Source organism: Oreochromis aureus, linkage group 13, assembly GCF_013358895.1.
Source record: "Oreochromis aureus strain Israel breed Guangdong linkage group 13, ZZ_aureus, whole genome shotgun sequence".
Classification (NCBI taxonomy): domain Eukaryota; kingdom Metazoa; phylum Chordata; class Actinopteri; order Cichliformes; family Cichlidae; genus Oreochromis; species Oreochromis aureus.
This window is the reverse complement of record NC_052954.1, coordinates 22113356-22135379: the sequence shown is the minus strand read 5'-3', so window position 1 is coordinate 22135379 and position 22024 is coordinate 22113356. Positions and strand designations below refer to the sequence as shown.

General features: G+C 42.0%; 1 protein-coding gene across 8 annotated transcripts in view; it reads right to left on the bottom strand.

The window, feature by feature from the left end:
* LOC116322231 (C-terminal-binding protein 2-like) overlaps positions 1-22024 on the bottom strand; it is a 73264-nt gene that overhangs the window by 11988 nt on the left and 39252 nt on the right. For 6 of the 8 annotated variants that reach the window (XM_039621709.1, XM_039621710.1, XM_039621707.1 and 3 more), the window contains one exon: positions 2431-2585. In XM_039621709.1, the coding sequence (XP_039477643.1) occupies positions 2431-2585 (155 nt within the window). Of the gene's footprint in view, positions 1-2430; positions 2586-13918; positions 14851-22024 lie in introns of those variants that run through there. The other 2 variants (XM_039621712.1, XM_039621711.1) reach the window with 2 other exon arrangements.

Here is a 22024-nt window from a genome sequence, read left to right as displayed (position 1 = left end):
TCAATTCAGTTTTACTTATATAGCTCCCAATCACAGCAGCAGTTGCCTCAAGATGCTTTATATTGTATGGTAAAGACCCTACAACAATACAGAGACCAGAGAAAATCTAAGACACATCAAGTCCAGCATGATCATTTTTTTAAATAATACATTCACTACTCATATATTTTAAGAGTATAGCTGAACATCTTTGTTTAATGCCCTACTTTTCCTAACATTTGTCAACCGAAAGCTTAAAAATACAAAATTAACTAACATTTCTCCAACATAAAATCATTTTCTCAATTATATCTGCAAAAGTGAACACTTTGCAATAGAATATCAGCTCCTCATGAAAACTCCAGTTAGTTATATAGTGACGGCACCACTTGTATCTTCAGAAATCCAAAGGATCTTCTTTGTCTTTTCAAGGACGGCACTGTTCCAGGTAATACGCCAAAAGTGCCTTCTAATAAATTTCTTTTAACGTGTGCTCGGCAGAAGACAAGGCGTTTTTTGCAGGCTTGCAGTTGCATGTTGAGAGCTCAAGAGCTACAGTTTAGTACGGAGTCTTTAAGTGGAGCATAACTCAAACGCTGCATCTGCTCACTTCCAGGCAGTCACAGAAAGAGACGGCAGCATGCTTGTGTTTGCACCCTGAGAGTTCGTTTATGTACACATGTGTGAACACTGCTTCAGCTCTTGTAGTGAGGTTGTCGGAGGGTGTGTGTGTGTGTGTGTGCGTGTGTGTGTTTAACCTCTGCTGTGCAGTTACAGTCATGGGACCGTTGCCAACATCTATACTCCCAGATGGATCCTCTGTGTGAGAAATGTATTCATAATGTCTTACTGGACGCTTTTGTGTGTGGTATGTGTGTCTGTAAGGTGAAAATAAGGTGAAATATCAACCGTTTGGTTTCTTTTTAAGCATAAATGTTTTCATCAAATTCAATCAGACCCATTTTTCATTACACATCAACAACAACTGAAATATATTTTTAACACGGTAGCAAATATGGAAATATGGTAGCATTTTCTCTGAAACTGACATGGCATGAATTGGAAGGCTTCCTTTCCTCTTTGTGAGCGTGAAGACACAAACCCTCCAGCTTGGACTGTAAAATTGCTGCTCGCTGGCTCCAGTGCATAGACAGTAAAATAAGACAAATGTTTCACCCACTCTGGCTGAGAACAATTATACTGCATTTCTATTACCAGCCGCCTCCTCCTCCTCCTCCTCGTCCTTATTTAACAAAGCAGCACTTCAGCACCCAGTGGGATTAGAGTCAGTGATGAAACCATTATAGCTGAACTGGGAGAGTGGAACAAGCCAGTGGGCTGAAATATTATTAAAACATTAGAGAGGAGGAGACGGAGAGGGAGGAAAGAGATGATTCTACTGCACTCGACTCAGAGCAAATATTTCAAGAAAAACATTAAAAGTCCACGCTGTGTCAGTATCACAGTCTGTGCTCCTGCAGATACTGCCACTAGGGCTTCTACAAGTGTTACAGCGAGGGGCATCACCTTGCAAGAAAACGTCAATAAGTGGTCTGACATAAATCTAATATGCAGTGCATCTTAAACTGTTAGATGTCAAAATATGGAAATTATAAGGAGGAAGAGTCAAATCTCTAAGGAAAGAAATGGAAAATGTTTATATTCAGTTAGAAAATAATAATATAAAACACACTAATATAAAATAATAATAGACACACTGGCTACTTAGGCCAGTGAGCATACCTCGCTAATACTGGGTTTAACCCACTTTTGCCCTCAGAACTCCATTAATTCGGAATGGCACAGATTCGACAAGGTGTTGGAAAACCAAAGGTTCTTGGCTGGTTTGAGCTCTGGTTATTGTCAAGTTCAAGAGCCCAGTTTGAGGAGATTTGAACTTTGTGTAATGGGACTAACATGGCCAGCAACAGCAATTCTCAGATACTATTGAGTACTGGTCCCAAAGTGTGCCAAGAAAGTATCCCTCACACTATTTCAACACTATGAGCAGCCTGAACCACTGATACAAGGCAGGATGGATCAATGCTTTCCTCTTGTTTACAGTAAATTCCTACTATCCAAAAAGAAACTGAGAGTCATCAGACCACGTGACATTTTTTCCAATCATCTACTGTCCTATTTTGTCGAGTCCGTGTGAACTACAGCCCCTGTTCCTGTTCTTAGCTTGCAGGAGTGGCACACGGTGTGGTCTTCTGCTGCTGCAGCCCATCTGCTTCGAGGCCATTCTCCTCTAACATCTGGCATCAACAAGGCTTCCCCCCAAAGAACTGCAGTTCATTGGATAGTTTTTGTATCAGAGCATTCTCTGTTAACCCTAGAGCTCACTTTGTGGAAAAATCCCAGCAGATAATCAGTTTCTGAAATAGTCAGACTGGCACTAACAGCTATGCTCCGTTCAAAGTCACTTAAATCCCCTCTGAAACTGTGTACCTTTTCATGTATCTCCTGTGTGGACTGAGCGTCACAGAAAGCCACGGTGGCCAGATCTTTGAGGATGGGCATCTCCACAGTGCAGTCGCGCCCATCCAGCAGCGCCACCAGAGGGCGCGGGTGCATAGGCCCGTTCATAATCTGGGGCCGAATACCTGCAGGGAGACAGAGAGGAGAAGGAGTTAATTATTTATGTTTGGCACACACCGTCAAATGAGGAAGAAGCAGGAAAACGCAGGGAAATCCATGTCGCAGCGGGAAGTGCTGGACCGGTGTGTGTGTGGGCTGTGATATCAGTGGCACACACACACACAAACGTGAGTGAGATCAATACACTTAAACTTAACTTTAAACCACTGTCATCATCTCCCTTACCTGGCAACACTGGTCGATATCACACACTCGCACCCACACACCAGCGATATGACTACCCCCCTGGTCTCTTGCTGTTATCCACACTGTTTCCAGGCAACTGGTCCTTTCACCCCGTGAGGTCATCACCTCCATTATCCTATCACCATACAGAACCCAGCAGGCCTTCACTGTGTGAATATCTGTACCTTCTGGACTCTGACAGCACTTTATCTGCAGTAATTCAATTTAAACTTGATGCTCCTCTCCAGGAGTTTGCAGCTGGTCACTGAGACACTATACAGTGGCCTGTTAGGGTCAAAAAGTGAGTGTTCTACTTTAAACACTTTCCTGAAAATCACTGCGATGATCTCTTCTTTAGGTGATCATAAAACAGTGCAGCTTCTATTAAGAAAAACAATCTGACACCGTGGAGCCAAAGTCTGGTTAAAAGAGGGAAAAGGAGGGAAAAGAAAGAAGGAGGAGGGGGGTCCACACACCACCACCACCACCACCACTCTCTGGCTCCCTGCTGCCTGTTGTCATGGTGATTAGAGGATTTGGGCAGGATTATGAAATATTTTATTTAGTGGCATCTGCGCTGGTGGTGAGGATGTCCAAGCCTGCTCGCGCTATGTCTGCCTCTCTAACTGCTCCATAGCAAGGACAGTGTTGGTGACCTCCACAACTACACCATGTTAACATATGCATTGCAGTCAGATCAGAAGAGAGTAATGTAAAGCAACAAAAAAAAAGGAAGACGTGCATGCAGCAGTATTTCTGCGCCAGCAAGCTTCTTTTTTTTTCATTCTGGACAGAAGACAGCCTTCTGAAATTGTATTTTTTTTTCTTTTAAGGACCTGGAAATAAATTTTCTCAGACAGCTCGTTACTATGTTTGACACAAGCCCAAACACTTCTGCAAAAGTTTAAATAGTCTGGGCATTTCTGTGCAGTTTTTTTGGGGGGGGGGGGGGTTAACACTTCCTGCAGGTGCAAAGAGTTGGGGGAAGCTCTCTATCAATGATATTGCATTTCTCTTGTTTTTTGGAATACATGGCAGCTTGGCAGCATCGTGGCTCATTGGTTAGCACTGTTGGCTCACAGCAAGAGGGTCCTAGTTTCAAAAGCAGGCAGGGCCCTTTTCTCTGGCAGCTCTGGTTTCTCTTGCAGAAATAAAACCAAACATACTTGTTTATTGCCGCCGTTGTCGGGCCAGGCTGCTCTTACAAAAGAGATTCTTAATCTCAAGAATTTCAAGAAAAACCAAGAGTCCAATATTTATCTGTCGAGTTGAGTGTTCCCACTTTCATCGATGACTGGTGACCAGAAGAATAAGGCTGCAGATACTAGCAGTGCAAATGAGCTTCCTCCAGAGGGTGGAGACTGATAAGGAGGAGTAGACCAAGATCCTCACCCAAAGGGAACCAGCTGCAGTGGTTCAGGCATTGGATAGGGCTGCCTCCTGAACATCTCCTGGGTGAGGGATTTCAGGCAGTTCCCACTAGAAGAAGACTCTGGAGCAGAAGTCGCACACTTGGTAGACATTATGTCTCTCAGTCGGTTTGAGAAGGCCTCAGCATCTCAAGGGTAGAGCTGGAGGAAGCAGCTGGGTAGAGGGTGGGCTGATGCTTAGTGTCCTGCCCCCAAGACCCAGGCCCGGATGAGTGGCAGAAAATGGACGGACAGATGGATGGAGCTGTGTGTTTTGGCTGCTGCCATCTTGGATTTTTGAAAGGACAGATCTGAAGCATAAACTGTTTAATCATCTATTTGACTCCAACTGGGAAGATAATTACAAAAAATATTGTGAATAATAAGATGTGAAACCGGAGACTGAGACCATAAACTCACCAGGAAAGTGTTTAATGAGGTGATAAATGAAGTGAACATTAGCATCAGTTGCTCGCAAACTTTTATACACTCATATAAAGTCGCCCCCAGCTGGCCGTTAGACATTTCTACAGCGGCTTCACTTTTCAGACCACATATTGTCAAGGTATGCAGTGCACATGCACACATGCAACAGGAGGAGTAACTTATGGGGAATTCAATGACTGCACACATGAGCTACTTTCAACTGCTCCCAACAACATAGCATGTAGCTCGACATGTTTGGTTTGGCAGAGTTTTACACTGGATACCCTTCCTGACGCAACCCCAAAGGGATTTGTGACTCTGGCTGGAATCGAACTTGCAACCTTTTGCTTGCCAAGCAAATGTGTACGCTGTCTGTACACATAAAGCTACACAAAAAAATGAATAACAGCCTGTTATTCTACATCCAACATCGAGAAATGGAAACTCTGGGTTAATTTAAAAAGAAGCTTTGCAGGTTGTCGTCACCATCCCAGCTCTGGCTGTGATATTAGCTGACATACAAACACGTGCGTGTATTTTTATGGGGTTATTTAATCTAATACTCTTCTCTGGTTCTATTGCTCTATGTTATGCTCAGTGAAGGGGGCAGGGAGTAAAACTGCAGTGAGGAAAAACTTGAGACTCTGTATCATCATATCTTTAAAATTTAACAGCTCAAGTGGATTGCCTATTTGTTGGATGGATTTGAAGACAAGACTGATTACTTTTAAAGCTCCGGATGGGCATTTAAAGGAGCAATACGCCAATCTTTCACCTCACAATTGTATGAAATCTTCTGCAACCCCGGAGGCAAACGAAAGTGTGTGACATTATTAACAGAAGGCATGAGTCACAAACTCAAGTAGCGGGGTATAAAAGAAGCGGAGTTCGCAGGGTGGCAGGGTTTAATGAAAGAGGCTGCAGAGTTGCATTATGGGAAAAGTTTTCTCCATTGAGGCCTCTGTTGCTTTGATTTTAATAACGCTTTTCAAAATCTGTTTCTTGTGAGCTCTAACTCTATGAAAGCACAGCACACAGGCCTCCCCCGTGGCTCTGTTAGCGAGCTCAAACTAGCAGATTGATTATAATCTGTTAATAGCTGCTTGAAATTCACTTTTATAGACTTGTTTAGATGAAGTGATACTCTGTTAGTTATTACTGCCATTGTTTTGATGGTGATTTTTTTTTATGTTATTGCTTTGGTTCTATGTTTTATGTCTTGCTGAATTTATGAGTTTTACAACAGATATATGAGCCACTTTATAACACAGTTTCATAAAATACTTTGGAGATAAAGAGACAGTTTTTATTATATTCTATTATATGACAGCCATTACCAATATTATTTCTGTGCAGCGCTTTGGGGATATTATTGAAGCAATATTATTTGCAAATGTGTGCGGACAGTTGTGACTATCTCAGTCTGTATGTCTGTATCTGATTTGTGAATACAAGCGAGGATCTGTCTTCAGATTAAAACTGTGTCACTTTAAATGTGTGCAATCACCAATAATATGTTTTGTTGATGTGTATACAACTTTGGAAAACTGTAAATGCAGTCAAAAAAAATAATTAGAAAACTCTAAATAATTAGTATCAAGAGCAAATGATAATTATTAGTTTCCAGCAAAGACACTTATGTCGTCTTTCTATAGCCAGGGTTTTTATTTTACTTCCCTTGCGGTGGATCTACAGCCTGTGAAAGTGGTGTAAGTGTCTAGTGATTTAACCATAGTCCTGCTGGGCTGTAAAGGTTCAGGCTTAGGAAAGCAGATAGTAAAATTTCAAAAGCAAAAAGTCGGGCACCAGTCGCCCAGGGCTAGAGACCAGTTGGTGACTGCCTGGCAACCACTGGTCGCTAGGGAAAAGTGAGTATTCCCCAACTGGTTGCAGGTGAAATCAACTGCTAAAACTACAGACCAACTAGTTGGCAGTTGCTTGCTGTCACTAGGTGAAATTGGTTGCAAAGGAGTAAACAGTGCTTCGCTGAATACCTCTTTGTAATCGATTTGTTCACTAGCAGACTGCAGCGGTTGTTTGCATAGAAGACACCTACCAAAGCCATCACAAGGAGATTTTTGGTGCAGCTCCCTCTTCATGACCGATTTTACACAGCGATTACCAGCAACAACCACTCTGCCAACCAGTTCAGGGAATACATATATTCTTCCCTAGCGACCAGACATTTCCAGATAGATGCCATCTGGTCTCCAGGGTTTTGTGACTGAGGAAATTGGGGAATTGAGTTAGCAAAGGCTGCGATAGACTGTTTTGTCTCTCTTTTCTGCTCTTCTCTTCCCCTGACTCCTCACTGGTCAAGCATGATGGCAGTCCCTCCTTGGGAGTGGTTCTACTGGAGGTCCCTTCCTGTTCAAAAGGCGTTCTTCCTCCCCAGTGTCACCAAATGCTTGCTATCAGGGGATCATCTGACTTTTAGAGTTCTCTAGTTTACCTTACCTGTCGTGAACTGACAGTAGGTACTCTAAAATGAATAAATATCACATGCTCTTAGCAGATGAGTCACTAGTTAATTCCTGATGGCCCCTCCATCTAGCTTTGCTGTCATAACTGAGGGGCATAGAAAATGTGAAAAAGTGTCTTTTGTTAGCCTTTGAAGCAAAGCATTCACAGTTTTCACTCATAATAAAAGGACACACAAATGTTACACACATTGAGAGGCTTGTGCACTCACTTAAAATTCTCAGTACACTAAAAAATGAATATATCTTTGGAAAGTCTTGCACGTATTTAATATATATTATGTTTTACACCCCTATTAAGAATTCCTGCTAAAAGCAGTACTTGATACAAAGTACTTAGAAGGTATAATCTGAAAAAAAAGTGGCTTCACTGTCTTTCTTCAGAGTACAAGATGAAAGCTCGTATTATTCTCACCGGATGGACTCATTTTGTGTGTGTGGGTGTGTTTGATGTGTGTTAGCGAGGTAGGTCCAGAGAGAGGACTCCAGCTCGCCAAACACACCTGTGGCTCCACAGCCTTCCCTGCGCCTTTCCTCATCACACTCCTGCGGAGTTCATTATCTGACTGAGAAATACTGCTATCATCCAGCAGTCACACACAAGGAAACATACTCGACTTGTGCATATACACACGCGAGAAAAATGCAAACACACACCCGGAGATAAAAGGAGAAAATCAGTTGCTCATACTTTGTACACAGATAAACAAGTTGCAGCTGGCGGGAAAAATCAGTCACTTACAGGAAGTAGGTCAAAAAGCTGTTGATTAATTATTTCCTGGTGGTTAATCGTCTTTCTCCGGCCTAATAAGGCAGAACGTGGCACCGCGGTTAACACATGATGAATCTGCGGATAATTAACACTTAACAAAGCTGTTAATGTGAGTCTTAATGACTCGGATCCCTGACCAGTGATTTGAAGGAGCTCACTGGTGCTGAACAGAAAGACTGAATCTTCCTTCAGACGCTTAGCTATAGAAAAAATGACAGCGTGTCAATGAGCAACTGTATGTTTCGTGTACTACAATTAAGAGACAGTTCACACAATAAGAACAACCAGGACAGATATTGATGTATAACATCAATAATTCTTACAACTTTAGCCTCACGTTTGCAAATTTTAGACTTAATTTTCTTCTTGTCAGGAAAAGTATAGAAGAATCAACCGATTAAAGCAACTGTAACAATTTTTAACTGCAATAACAGTATGAGGAGAAAAAACTCACCTAGCAGTAGTGCTAAGATACACTTTTCCTTTATCATGTTTCTTTTTGCTCCTTTATTTAAATGAAAAATGTTGTTCATAGCTAATTGTTCTTAATCATTCCTCTCAATCATTCAGTTCCTAACAAAGAACATCTGGTTCACTTTATGGCTCAGCCACACTAGAATAAAAATAGAACAACAACCTCCTTGGGACTAGGAAAAATTGGTGGTTGCCAAGTGATTGGAGTGAATTTTTTCCATTTCGCAGACTGATTACAACTGCTTACAGTGACCAACTGATGGCCCAGAGATTCTGTAAGCAACCACGTTATATCGCACTCTTGAGAGCTAGCCTGTCTACATCACAGCAACAACTCTCAGACAGACTGGTGAAAGTTTGCAAATTGAAAATTTTAAGCGCAGACAGATTACCAACGTACTGACTCAGTTTGCACCAAAATTGGTGACCAATCATTTTCGTCATATTTTTCATCAACAACCTCAAATCATCAGCAAATAAAAATGAGATGAAAATACTGTGGAGCGCCGAAATCCAAACATAACTATTTTAGTTATGTGGAAAGGTGGGATGAGTTTGGAAGTGATCCAGTCAGAGGTGATCTCTTTCTGCAGTAAGAATTGGGAGGAAGACGAGAATCGACATATGGACACATTTTACATCTGATGTCTGGAAAATAAAACACTAGTGGAGCAAGTGTGAACAGTGTGGAGCAACTCTAACTGCAAAAACACAAAAAAATGTTACACTTTATTTTTTAGTCAACTCAGTCAACTTTAGATTTAGTCTACTATAATCTTATGAGATTTACTCGACTAAGACTAAAAGAATTTTAGTCAAAAGACTACAGTGTCGAAGTGAATGCTTGTCTGCACAAACACAACTCATTTGCAGCTGCAACTATTTTTTGGTTACATTGCTATGTATACGCAAGATTGCATATTGTCTTGGGCACCATCGTGCAGTAAAACTACATCATCATTTGTGGAATTTCTGTTTGATGATGATGTTCTGGCTGGAGTTGTCAATGTGAATTACTGTAGATGGCAACAGGTTTGCAACAAATGGCAACATATTTGCGATTTTTGTCAATTTATTACAAGTAATTGTCAATATATAAACAGATTACATGTCAACTTGACTCCACTGAATCACAAACTGAAGTTGCTTTGAAGATGGCAACTGACTTTGAGGGGTTGCAAACCGGGTACACTACCACTAAAAATCCACAACACAAATCCTGAGGTAACCAGCCAGAAAGATGGTCATAACACCTCGTTTGCACTGTAAGCCATTAAAGTCTTCATGTCGTAAGTTCATCATCAGTTTTGGAAGTATTGTTGCTTTATTGTATGTCTCATTTGGTTACTACGGGCTTCTGTAAACCACACGTTGATTACCACAGTGTCATTATTGGTCCTTGTGGAATATAACTGAGAATTAATCAGCTTGTAGCTGCACACGGCTGTAATAACAGTCATCTTTATAAATGCAAGCAGAAAAGTACCTTCTGTTTGCTGATTTTAGATGATTAGCTTAAGAGAATCAGGCACACTTTTTTTCCCCTAATAATTACAAGATGACAATTTTGGGTTGTGTTAGGATCATGCATTAGTTATTTTGCGCTGATGAGAAAACAAAGCCGGCTTGTGGAGGTCATAAAATAATTATTCCACAGGAAAACAAACACATGACAAGCTCCGCTGTTTATTCAGATGGTAAAAAGCCCACAGGAGAGCACATAAGTGAGTCTTATCCCAATAATTTATCTCTATTTGTTGGTCTCTTGTAGAAAACCTGATTGCATCTGGTTGCTTTTCTCTCCGTATATATTAGAGTATCTGTTTTTGTGCCTCTCTTTGCCTCCCCGGTGGGGTCAACGTCAGCCTGGGGTGTTTATCAGCAGCTTGCCAGCTGTTCCACCCAGCAGCCAAACCCAGAACCTGGACTCAAGGAAACACAAAAGCAAAGCCAGAACTCTCTCCGTATCCAAACAGAGTCCCACCCAATACCAGACTCCTTCTTTAGCAGGGCAAAAATTCACTACGGACCACGGCCATTATTCAAGTCCTACTTGCTGTTACATAAACTTCTGCAAGCAGCAGAAACAACACGAATGAAGACGGTTTACATTAGGCTGCAAGATATTTTGGCTGGTAGTCTTAGGGATAAAAATGCTAATTGCTTGTGCCAATTTCCTGTTATTGTGCACAAAGTATTTATCAAAGCACAACAGCCAGCATTGTGTATAAGCCAGCAAGTAATAAAGAAACAAAGCCAACAGCTTGACTAACTAAATCTAAACCATGTTCAGTGTGACAGCAGATAGGCTTATCCAGTGGAGGTCATGTGTTGCTACATCCCTCGAGGGATGCTTGAATGGCCTAAAGTTGATATCATCCTAAGCCAACGCTAATCACAAACTGGATGATTTGTCAGGAAGTATGAAAACTTTTGGCAGAGCTGGCAAGCGCGAACTCTCAACCACAAATGGATTACAGATGTTCCAAACTAAAAAGCCTTTTTGGATTGTGACAACAGAAATAGAAGTAAAAAAAAAAAAAGAAGCAGGACTTGTAGAAATATCTCTCCTTAGTGAATACGATCTGGTGTCTAATTCTCTCGTTTGGAAGGACTGATCTTGGAAAAGCAGCTCAGACACTGCCAGACGCTGTGAGTCACAGTTTTCAGAGGGAGAAGAATCATTTCCTAAATAGAGCGCAAACAATCAATGAAAGAAAATAAACCTTCACTCAAACCTGTGTCTCTCCCCCTGGATTTGGAAACTGTTCTTTAAATTGGTTTTTAATAACATCACACTACATCAGTTATCTTTTTCTCCTCTGGCTCTATTTTCTCACAGATTTTGAGCTCTGGTTTCCAACATGACTTGGTTGGTTTACAAAGACCAATTTATTTGGAAGTTAATCCACTCCCTCCCCACCCCCCACCCTCCAGATTTACTTGAGGCTTGTTTTTGTGTGTGTTTTTTTTAGGTTGTCACACACTTTGAAGTGCAAATGGTCCACTCTGGGACTGCAGAGACGTATTAACTTACCTGCACTATTGTGATTTCGTGAATAATTTCACTGTGTAGTCTGCCATCTCAAATCTCTCATAATGGCTTTCTGAGACAGCTTAGCATCCCCACTAACAGAGGAGTGAAACACTTTAGAGACTCTTTTATATCCTGACGTCATTTTAACTGACTCTCAATTACAGGTGACTGCTTTTATTAAACCCTTGCCACCCCAGCCGCTTATTCTTTTCGCTTTCCTCTTGCCCTCGCTTGCTCGATTTCTCATTTCCTTAAGTGAAAGGTGGTGAGATGCTGCTAAATTAATTGAGCCGGTGTGACACATGCCACGGACGCTCCCACACTGGCCCCCGTATCAACGGAACAATAAAACTGCAAAAACAAAAGGAAGTGAGGAAGATTTTCCATGGCACGATGATGTCAGGGACACAGTGGCGGTCGCTGAGTTCACAGCGAGCTTTCAGAGAAAACTATTCTGCAGTTGATGCAGGACCAAAATGGGCTCAATGGGCTTAGGACCAACAGCTGGTTCTGGTTACCTAGCAACTCCAAAGCTGGGGGGCCTCAGTGATGGGATAGTCCAAGAGTGAGAGGAAGGGGAGGAGGAGGTGGAGGAGGGGTCAAGCTGTGGCAAGTGCAGCAGGTAGACAGGAAAAGCTTGATTAGGGGATATCAAATCTTAACCCTTCGCATGCCAGCCATACCTGGCAACCCAGTGAATGAGGTCTGTAGAGCAGAAGTGCCACAATCATGTTTCTCTGCGGCATTTTTCTTCCAGGGAGACATCGGGAATACAAACACAGCTCAGTCCTGAGCACACGCACACACATCAACACAGAGTTTGGCTGCACTTAATTTCGCACACACCCACAGATGATAGCCATTAATGACCAGCGATTATCGCGGGTGTCACAGATCTTGTTAAATAAAATACCGAAGGGCATTTGCACCTCTGAATGCGAGAGCCCCCGTCGACTCGACTTCTTTTTTCATCGCTTTCGTGCGCGTCCGTTCGCATGCTACTCAAAATCTAAACCACCAATGTCACAGTCTGCAACTGTGCATACATGTTAACAAGAACCCGGCGCCTGTGTTCTTGGGAGTGTCTGCTTTCTTGAGTGTGTTTACGATCCCTTGGCATCTGTAGAAAAAGAGGGGGTGTGTGTAATCTTTTCTTTGGCAGACTTGCCTTCTCAAGGCCCCCACCGGACCAGCTACGCTGCCGCCACCCTAGCCTGTCTCTTGTTCCACTATGTGGACACACAAAGACATTGTTTGTCCTCCCCTCTGCCTGCTTGCACCCCTCCCCACTCCCACCCCCCCACCTCCAAAGTTATCACCACCAAAAATGCTCTGCCAGATGGGTGAGGGAGTGACGGGGATAGAAGAACAGGACGAAATGAGAGTGTGTGTGTGTGTGTGTGTGTGTGTGAGAGAGAGAGAAGCGTACGCTCGCATCAAGATATCACAGGTGGCGTCTGTGGTAAAAACTGACCACAATGCAAAGTGAGAATGAAGACGGGCATCCATCCTCTTTAAATGCTGCCCTTTGTGTGCTGCTAGCGTGGACTACAAACAATCGGCGTTTGGAGACAAAAGCAGCTGTCAGAGCTGATAAACAGCAGATAGGGCACTCCGGCTTTACTTCACATGCACACATCGAAAAGAGCGCATCCAGGTCAGGAGCGCGCGCACACACACACACACACACACACACACACACACACACACACACACACACACACACACACACACACACACGAGGGGTGGGGGGCGGTGGATATAACATCTCAGCTTTGCTATCATTCACAAAAAGCACAGATACAAAATCAATCAGGTATGTCCTTGCAGTATCATAAATGCAACTTGTTTGATTTTTGCAGGATCCCAGTGAAAACTAAAGGTTTCATTTACTACTGTGAAAAGATGCAGCTCTGGTTTTGTTTACAGTAAACAAATAAAACAAAATGCCCTTTTTTGCAATAACTGCAACCAGTTATTAAAATCATAAACAGTTACAGTTCAAGTTTATTCTAAAAATGCAATTTCCATGCTAGCACTGATTGTGCCTATATTCTCAAGTAGAACTAAATTATTAGACTTTGCAATACAAAAAATGTGTTACAGGCCACAATCGCACAGCAGACCATTAACCTTTACACGCAGCTAATCACACGCTCATTCTCCTGTGACCTTTGACCCCAGAAATGACAACTCATCCAATCTCGCCGTCCTCTCGCTGCTGTGAGAGCTCTGTGGTTTCAAACCAAGGAAGCACTGAACACACTCACATGGGTGCTTGCCCTCGTGCACGCACACACACTGTTTTCATGACACACTTCATTGCAAAAACATAAGAGGCTCATTAGCCTTAAAGCCAAATCCAGCCTCCCCCCACTCCCAACCCACACACCCACACCCCTCACAGTCACCCACACAAACACACACACACACACTCCACAGCTTTTTATTATTATCCTTGATGAGTGTACGCACGCACACGTATGCATAAGACAATGTGAAACATGCTCCTTGCCTGGGAAATGTCTCCACATTCTTCAAATCAGGTGCTGCACATGGCAGAGGAAACGTACTGATGAGGGGCAGAAAAAAAAAGAAAAAAAAGAAGAAGAAGAAGTGGGCGTTGGTGTATTCTCACACAGTATGCCCTGGGGTTATCCTCTCCTCTCCTCTCCTCTCTGCCTCCTACTCCAGCCTCCCTCCTCCCTCTCTGTCTTCCTATGCTGTCTTCTCTTGCTCTCCCCTCTGCTTGTTTCCAAATCTGTCCTCCTTCGTCACCTCACCCCCAGAAGTTCCATTTCAATTTCTCAGACGACTTGTACTCTTAAGGGGAGGAAAAAAAAAACAACCAAAACGTATGGTGGCACAGGAGGGCAGTGGGTGAGGGGGAGGACAGGAGAGCGAGAACTACGATCGTCACTCCCCCCACCCGTGCAGTTAAGGCACTGCTTTCAACTCCTTTAATCTCCAGAGAGGAGGAGGGGAAAAAAAAAATCGGGATCTCTATTTGTCTTCAGCCAGCAATCAGCACTTCTCTAGCGCTCTCCTCTTTCCGCCTCTTCAGCCAGATCAGTCGTATCTTTCCTCCTCAGCCTCCTCTTCCCTGCTCCGTCTCCCTCTGCTCTCCCTTCACAGCAGGTTTGGGCTATTCATTCAGACGTCAGGCTCACTCCGTCAGCCTTTTGTTGCAAGTCACAGAAAGACGGAGAGAGAGCCAGAGAGAGAGAGTAAGAGAGACAGAGAGAGAGAGAGAGGAAGGCGTGGGGGGAGAAAAATGTGAAAAAAAGAGAGAGAGAGAAAAAAAGAGAAAACAATCCGGTGTCACGGCTATGCAGAAGAATTGCAAAATGAAAGAGGGGGGAAATAAAAGAGACGAAGGAGAGGGGAGGGGAAAAAAATCCTTGAAGAGCACCAGTCACGGGGAGAGGTGCAGCGCTCCTGGCACACGTACGACTCCCTCTTTCATTCTCTCCGACCTTCCCCTCCGCTCAACATATTTTCCTTTCGCTCTTTTTTTCCTCCCCTCCCTCCTTTCAGCCTTTCCTCCCTCCCTCCCTTTCTGTTTTATTATTTGTGATCTGGCCTTCATGGTCCTTTAAGAGTGCCAGCTCTCCCCCACCACCACCACCAGCCCTCCGCCCAACCCTTTCTCAGTTTCATTCCCCCTTGTTCACAAACTCATCTTCACAATCTCAGCTGCATGTTTTTCTTCCGCCACCCTCTCTTCTCGCTGTTTGAAATGGACACGAGTAGATATGTTTTTCACTTTACAACCCCTTGGATGAAATTTCAAGGCTTAAACACCAGGATGTTTTTCAGTTGCAAGCTTGCATGTAAGGTGTAGATTTTGGTTGCATACAAGGACAAAACGTGGTCGGAAAAATTAAGCGAGTTTTCACATGGACGTGCTATCGTACGCACGCACATTTCTTTTTTAATAGAAAATCCAGCAGTTGCAAAATTAATTCCCAATATCTAAAAGTTTCCAGACTCTCTTTCTCTCTCTCTCTCTCTCACACACACACACACACACACACACACACACAGACACTCACCTGCTACTGAGCTCTTTAGAGCTCCTCCAAATGCAAGTACAGCAGATCCCTACAATTAAAGTTTTAAAGTTACGGTAATCCTTCCTGGAGTCTAACTGATCCTGGGATTTGAAGAGTAACAGATTAGGATGTTTACTACGACACCAGTCTGAGAGGATGACTAAATACCGAGATGCCGTTTCTAAAAAAGGACTCTGATAGTAAAGGTTAACAAGTCTGTCTGCCTGAGTTTCTGGGTCATCATTTGTACCACAACACTGCTTTTCAGAGCCCAAAATCCAGTTATTAAGATGTCAGCTCATTTCTGCCACATTTTTTTTTTTTTTTTTTGCCAGATATGAGTCAAAAATTTCAGGTTATTATCTTAAAATTTCGACTTAATAACTAATTTCAAGTTGTTTTTTCAATTTCTAGTTGTTTTCTTAGAAAGTTGAGATAATAGCTAAAAATTTACATTCAGATTTATAGAATTCTTTCTTTTTTCTAAATTGTTCAAAAGTAGTACAGATAATTAAAGATATGAATGATGTGCATAAATGCTTTATAGCAGGGGTGTCATACAGTCAAACATACAGTCTAGGGGCCAGAACTGAGCCAGGCAAAGGGTCTAAGTCAGCCTGCTGGTTGGTTTTAAAGAAGAAGATTTGGACTTTTTACTGTATTTCTGTCATTTTTACAGCCTTCTAAATCACAAAGACATCATCAAGGTAAGTAAGTGGCAGATAAAATGACAGAAACTGAGATGTTTTTATTGTTAGTAATGCATCAAATAACAGAAAAGTCCATGTGTTTCATTATTTACAAAAAGTTGGGTTTTGTTTTTTGCAGTAAAATAAATACATGTATCAGCCATTAAAGAACTTAGAGTTCTATGTTTTATTATACTCATGGTACAAAGTTCTCCTAATGAGTTCATTTTCAGTATTTTCACATTTATTCCTTGAGGTTGAACCCCAAAGAGCCACACTGACGGGTCACTTATTCACTTCAACATCATTTCTATAAAGGGAAAGCCAGGATTTATTTTTGAAATTACACTTCTTTTTCTTAAGACATATCAATGATTAGATGTCTAGTTAAACCTCTTCACACTAGCTAGTTTCACTGATCCAGTCCACTAAACACCTAATTGGGCCGTGTGTGGCCCATGATGTAAAATGCGACTGACACCCCTATTTCATAAGTTATCTTTAAGGTAGATTTAACCGTTAGGTTTCTAAATTCAAGTTTAAAGAAGCTCCCGAGACAAGTTTAAGGACCTGACATAATAATATCTATTCAGGCTGCTCATATATTTATGATCTCCAAATATGCAACAAGAGTGTTTTATTTTTAATTTGGAAAAATTAACACACACTAAACACAAGATGTATTTCATATTTGTTGTAAGATGCCAACTAGCTTGTTGTAAAAATGGTGAATTTACAGCATTTCTACTGCTCTTTTTCTTTTCTTATCAACCACTCAAAGTGTTTTACATTCCAACCCACAGTCGCCCACTGACACACACACATACATCTGGGCAGATTTATTTTTTAGGTGGTTTCAGCATCTTGCAGTAGAACATTTCGAAACCTGTACCGGAGAAGCCGGGAGGTCAAAACGATGACCTTCTGATTGGTGGACGACCTGCTACGGCTCCAGAGCCGACCGCCTCCAGCTGCCCAAAACGAATGTCAAACTTTGCATCATTCTGCACACCGAAGGCCAAACATCTAAGATAAGCAACGATAAACAAAATATTTCTTGGAGTTGATGGTGGACTTACAATGTTTTATTTATTATGATCCTATTAAAAATAAAAAAACATATTGTTCAGCTGTGAAAATGTTCTCCATATACGTTTTTGTGTAAATGTCTCAAAGTCAATAAATTCTTACTTTTTTAAAAATCTTTAAATATTGGAGCAGGGTTAAAAAAAAGAAGAAGCTAGTTTTAGTCAATAGAAAAACCAAGGACACATGCTGCCATCAATGTAAAGCACACAGTGTGGCTCAGCATGAAAGATGAGAGTGGATGACATGAATGAATTGTGTGAATTTGCTGAAACCGTAAACTGATTATTTCTTTTAGTTAATCAAAGAAAGAAGCCAAAGAAACAACCTTGACAATCTTTTAATCAAACAATGGGAACGTAGCATACTTTTTGGACTGTCACTATATTGCAAAGTTAAAAAAAAGCAAAAGTTAGCAAACACTGAACACTTCTGATTAAATAAAGAACAAAGTATACTACGTGTATAGTAGCTCTGGCGCTCACACTGTCATGTGTTTAGTGTAAGCCCAACCGAAGTGTGGTGAGTTTAAAGGACTTCATTGAGGAGGTTTGGTTACAACATGTAACCAGAGCCCGCAAACCAGGCCTGGAGTAAAAAAAGTCTCATTCATGAAAAGAGAGTGCCTGACTAAGAAAGGCCTACTGTATAATTTGACCTCTAAAATTCGCCATCCCATCTGCCTCCTGTGATCTGCATGTCGTGCTGCTGCCAAATGACTGAAGCACAAACGGCATTCTGGGGAGACGAGTAAGAAGAGAAAAGGGAGAAATAGACATGGCACAGCTGCAGGTGGACAACAGATGTTGAATTTCTTTTTTCCTTTTTTAAGGGAGGCAATTTCACCACATAAATTCTTGTTCTCCCATCCACTCTCCTTCTGCGCATCCCTCCAACTCTCTGACTCGCCATCATCTCTTCATCCACCTTTCTCTTTCTCGGTGACTTGAGCCAACTGGCTTCACTAGAAAGAGGATGAGATGTTAAGAAGATGTGAGAGACCGAGTGTGTCTATGTGTGTGTGTGTGTGTGTGTGTGTGTGTGTGTGTGTGTGATCACGATGAATGGGGGGAAGGCATCACTTTTTTCAGCCCTCATCCCGGCTGCAAATTTGGACAAATAGAGTGCAGACAGGAATCACACATCTGATTTCGATGTAAGACGCTGACTCATTTATCAGTAATCTCTCTTTTAAATAATTTTTAAAAACATAATAGAAATTTAGGATTGGAAAATCCAATGACAGCTGTTCTTATGCATGAAAACACAGACACACACAAACTCAAATCCTCCACCCCCCGCGCGAGACTAAAAACACTGTGAAACACAAATCCTATTTACAGCCCCCCTCCCGTGATCCTTAACACGACTGACATACCTACTGAGAATTGTACAATATTTTCCTTGGGTGCAAATGAGATTCATCTGCACCTCTAAACATATCCACCTCGTTGGCTTTTGGTAAAACACTGCCGAGCAGAGTGTCAAGTTTTGCGCATATTCACGGTCAGCTTATTCGTTGTGCGCCTCAACACCCATGAAGATTTCATTTTCTCAAAATGAATAATTCAGAGTGACTCTCTGGTCACTGAGGAAAAGAAAAGAGAGAAAAAACAGAAGAAGAAATTAGACAGGAGGTGGTAGGAAAGAAAACGAAGGGAAGGAAGTGAGAGGGGAGAAGGTCTTTCTTTTTATGAAAAAGTAAACATAAGCTTTCAGCTTCTCAATTTATTGGTTTCTTTTTTCTTCTACCTTTGAGCTACAACTGTTTGAGGATTTGACCTCGACTGCCTGTCTTCTCTTTGCTGTTAATCACTTCGTATCTCTCTGAAATAACAGAGCAATTTAGCCAGAAAGGTCAGACTTTCTCTTTAAAGGCCCCCTTTTTTTTAAAATGGTACCAGCACTGCAACATTCATAAATTAACAGACACCCAACAAGTGTTATCCACTCTCAGAGGCTTTTATGACATGTTAAATAACACTTATACAAATGCAGGGGAAGATTAATAATACTGTTCCTGAAATAAGTCAGTCGAGCCATCAGTCAATAAACAGAAAATCTGAATATTAGTTTGATAATAATGTGGTCGTCATTTATCATTTACTGGTTTCAGCTTCTCGTGTATAAAAGTTTTCACTTTTTATCTTTAGATGTTTGAATTCACATTTTGCTGATGATGTGTTTTTGAAATTGTTGCATAGCTTGAATCCCCAGGCCACAGGAAAAAAAAGTCACATTATCATTTCACTCTCCATTTTCCACATTATTTACAAGTATGACATCAGCTTCCATGTATCTGGGAAGACACAGAGCTCTGCATGGATTGGCACTGCCCTCACCCTCGACTCCCTCACTCGCTTGCTTCGTGATGGCACAACGGAGTTTAAAATAATCTACCCATTTGTATTCCTCAACCATTTCTAATCTAATCTATAGCAGCCTTCTCTGCGCTGAACTGCGATCTTTGGTCTTTCTTCCTCAATCTGTTCTTCTGTCTTTGCTTGGGTTCAGTCACCTCACATCTTCACATTACTCATTTCCCACATTTTCTTGCAGCTAGGCTCTACAACCCACAACCACAGTCAAGAATGAATGTGCTGAGCTATTACGTTTGAAACATATTTCTCCCATTACCTCTTTCTCCTTTCCCTAAGAAAGACCAAGAGGCAAATATGAGACAAGAGGGAATGACAAAGAAACACTGGAAACAATTTAATGTTAATTTAAGACAAAAAGAGGGGAAAACATGAACGGAAAATGACTACTCAATATTCGTATAGATGTAATCCCAACGGAGTCAGTGCCTGATAACGGGAACATCTGGAGGGGAGAGAGAGACTGAGAGACTGAGCACCGTGCCTTAACAGATGCCACCAATACCATCTGCAAATGTCCATTTACACAATCTCCCATAAACACATCTTACATTCACTCACAAAGAACTTAACTGGGAACAGCTGTGCAATCCAATGCATTTTTACCAAGCACTTCAGTTTTTATTAACATTGCACACTGTACTATCACTCCCGGTAGTCTTGGCTGCTGTGGCGTAGGGTCCAGTAAGGGGTATAAATAAGAGATAAGATCCAATAAGACAAGATCCAACAGCATAGCAACTGAATTCATCCCAAACTGTCCAACAATTAGTAATTTGATTCTTCTTAACAAAACAATTGGGGATCACAGGTGACGCCTCTCCTTACTTTGTATGCAAAGAAGCCTATCAATTTACAGTATCTCTCACACCATTGCATCACCAGCAACAGCCTGAACTCCTGATACAAGGCAGGATGGATCCTTGCTTTCATCTTGTTTAAGCCAAATTCTGACTTTACCGTCCGAATGTTGCAGGAAAAATCAAGACGCATCGGATAAGGCATCATTTTTCCTCTATTGTCAAACTTTCATGAGCCAATATGAACTGTAGCCTCATTTCCTGTTCTTAGTTGACAGGAGTGGTACTCGGTGTGGTTTACTGCTGCTGTACTCATTAGCTTCAAGGCTGGATGTGCTGTGTTCAGACATGCTTTTCTGCATATCTTCGTTGTAACGAGTGGTTATTTGAGTTACTGTCGCCTTTCTATGAGATTGAAGTAATGTCACCTTCAATAAGGCATTTTCTTTTTCTGTGAATTGATGCTCACTGGATATTTTCTCTTTTTCTGACCATTTTCTGTAAACCCTAGAGATGGTTCTGGGGGAAAAAATCCCAGATGATCAGCAGTTTCTGAAATACTCTGCGCAGCCTGTCTGGCACTAACAACTATGCTGCATTCAAAGTCCCTTAAATCAACTTCCTTCCTCACTCTGATGCATGGATTGAACTTCAGCAGGTCATCTTGACTGCGTTCAGTTGCTGCAGTGTGACTGACTGATTGGCTGTCTTAAAGAAACTGGAGGCTTACCTAATAAAGTGGCTGGTTTAAAGTAGTGAAGGATTTAGCCTACCATAATAATAAAAATAATAATAATGTGGTTCATGTATGCAGATGGCTGTCCCTCTGAGCCTCGTTCTGTTGTACGTTTCTTCCTGTTAAAAGGGAGTTTTTCCTTCGCACTGTCGCCAAGTGCTTGCTCATTGGGGGTCATCTGATTGTTGGAGTTCTTTATAGTTTTTCTTAAGCACTTTTTACAGCCCTATGCTAGACTGGCAACCTCTCCACTATGGATGTATGGATGGATGGCATTTATTTGGTGGGTAAAAAAAATCGGTAGCAAGGAACACGGTGGCTAGCCAGAAAAAAAACAAACAAACAAACAAAACAACCTTTGACTGCCACCCAGATTAAGGCCAATATGTGACCTTCAAAAGCTAGATGAAAGATTGACAGCTAACCTCATCTCTATGGAGAGTTTAAGGTTGACTGACAGCTGTCAACGACCCATTTCCCCACCCCACCGTGCAGCCTGAACTCATCATCTATCGGAAACAGGACTATGTCACTTTCTCTCCATCGCTCTCTCCCTCTTTTACTTAATCCCTCAGTCAGTTTAACAACTGTCTGTAGCTTTGACCTGGACCCCGTTAATACATAATCTGCTATCTCCAGAACGAACATGCCACAACCCTCCCCCACCATCGTGCCAGGCCTAAGCAAGCAAGAAAATTGCGGCTAGTGTGTCAGTCATGCATAGCAGAGCAAAGCAAAGCTGACGTGAACTGGCACTGAGTCACCTGGCCAAAGTCCATGAAGAGGGGCCAATGCCCTCAGCAGGGGTGGAAGTAAAGAAGGTAGAGTCCTAGAGTAGCTTATATTGTGTTTATGCCAGTTTGGGGGTGGAGGTGTC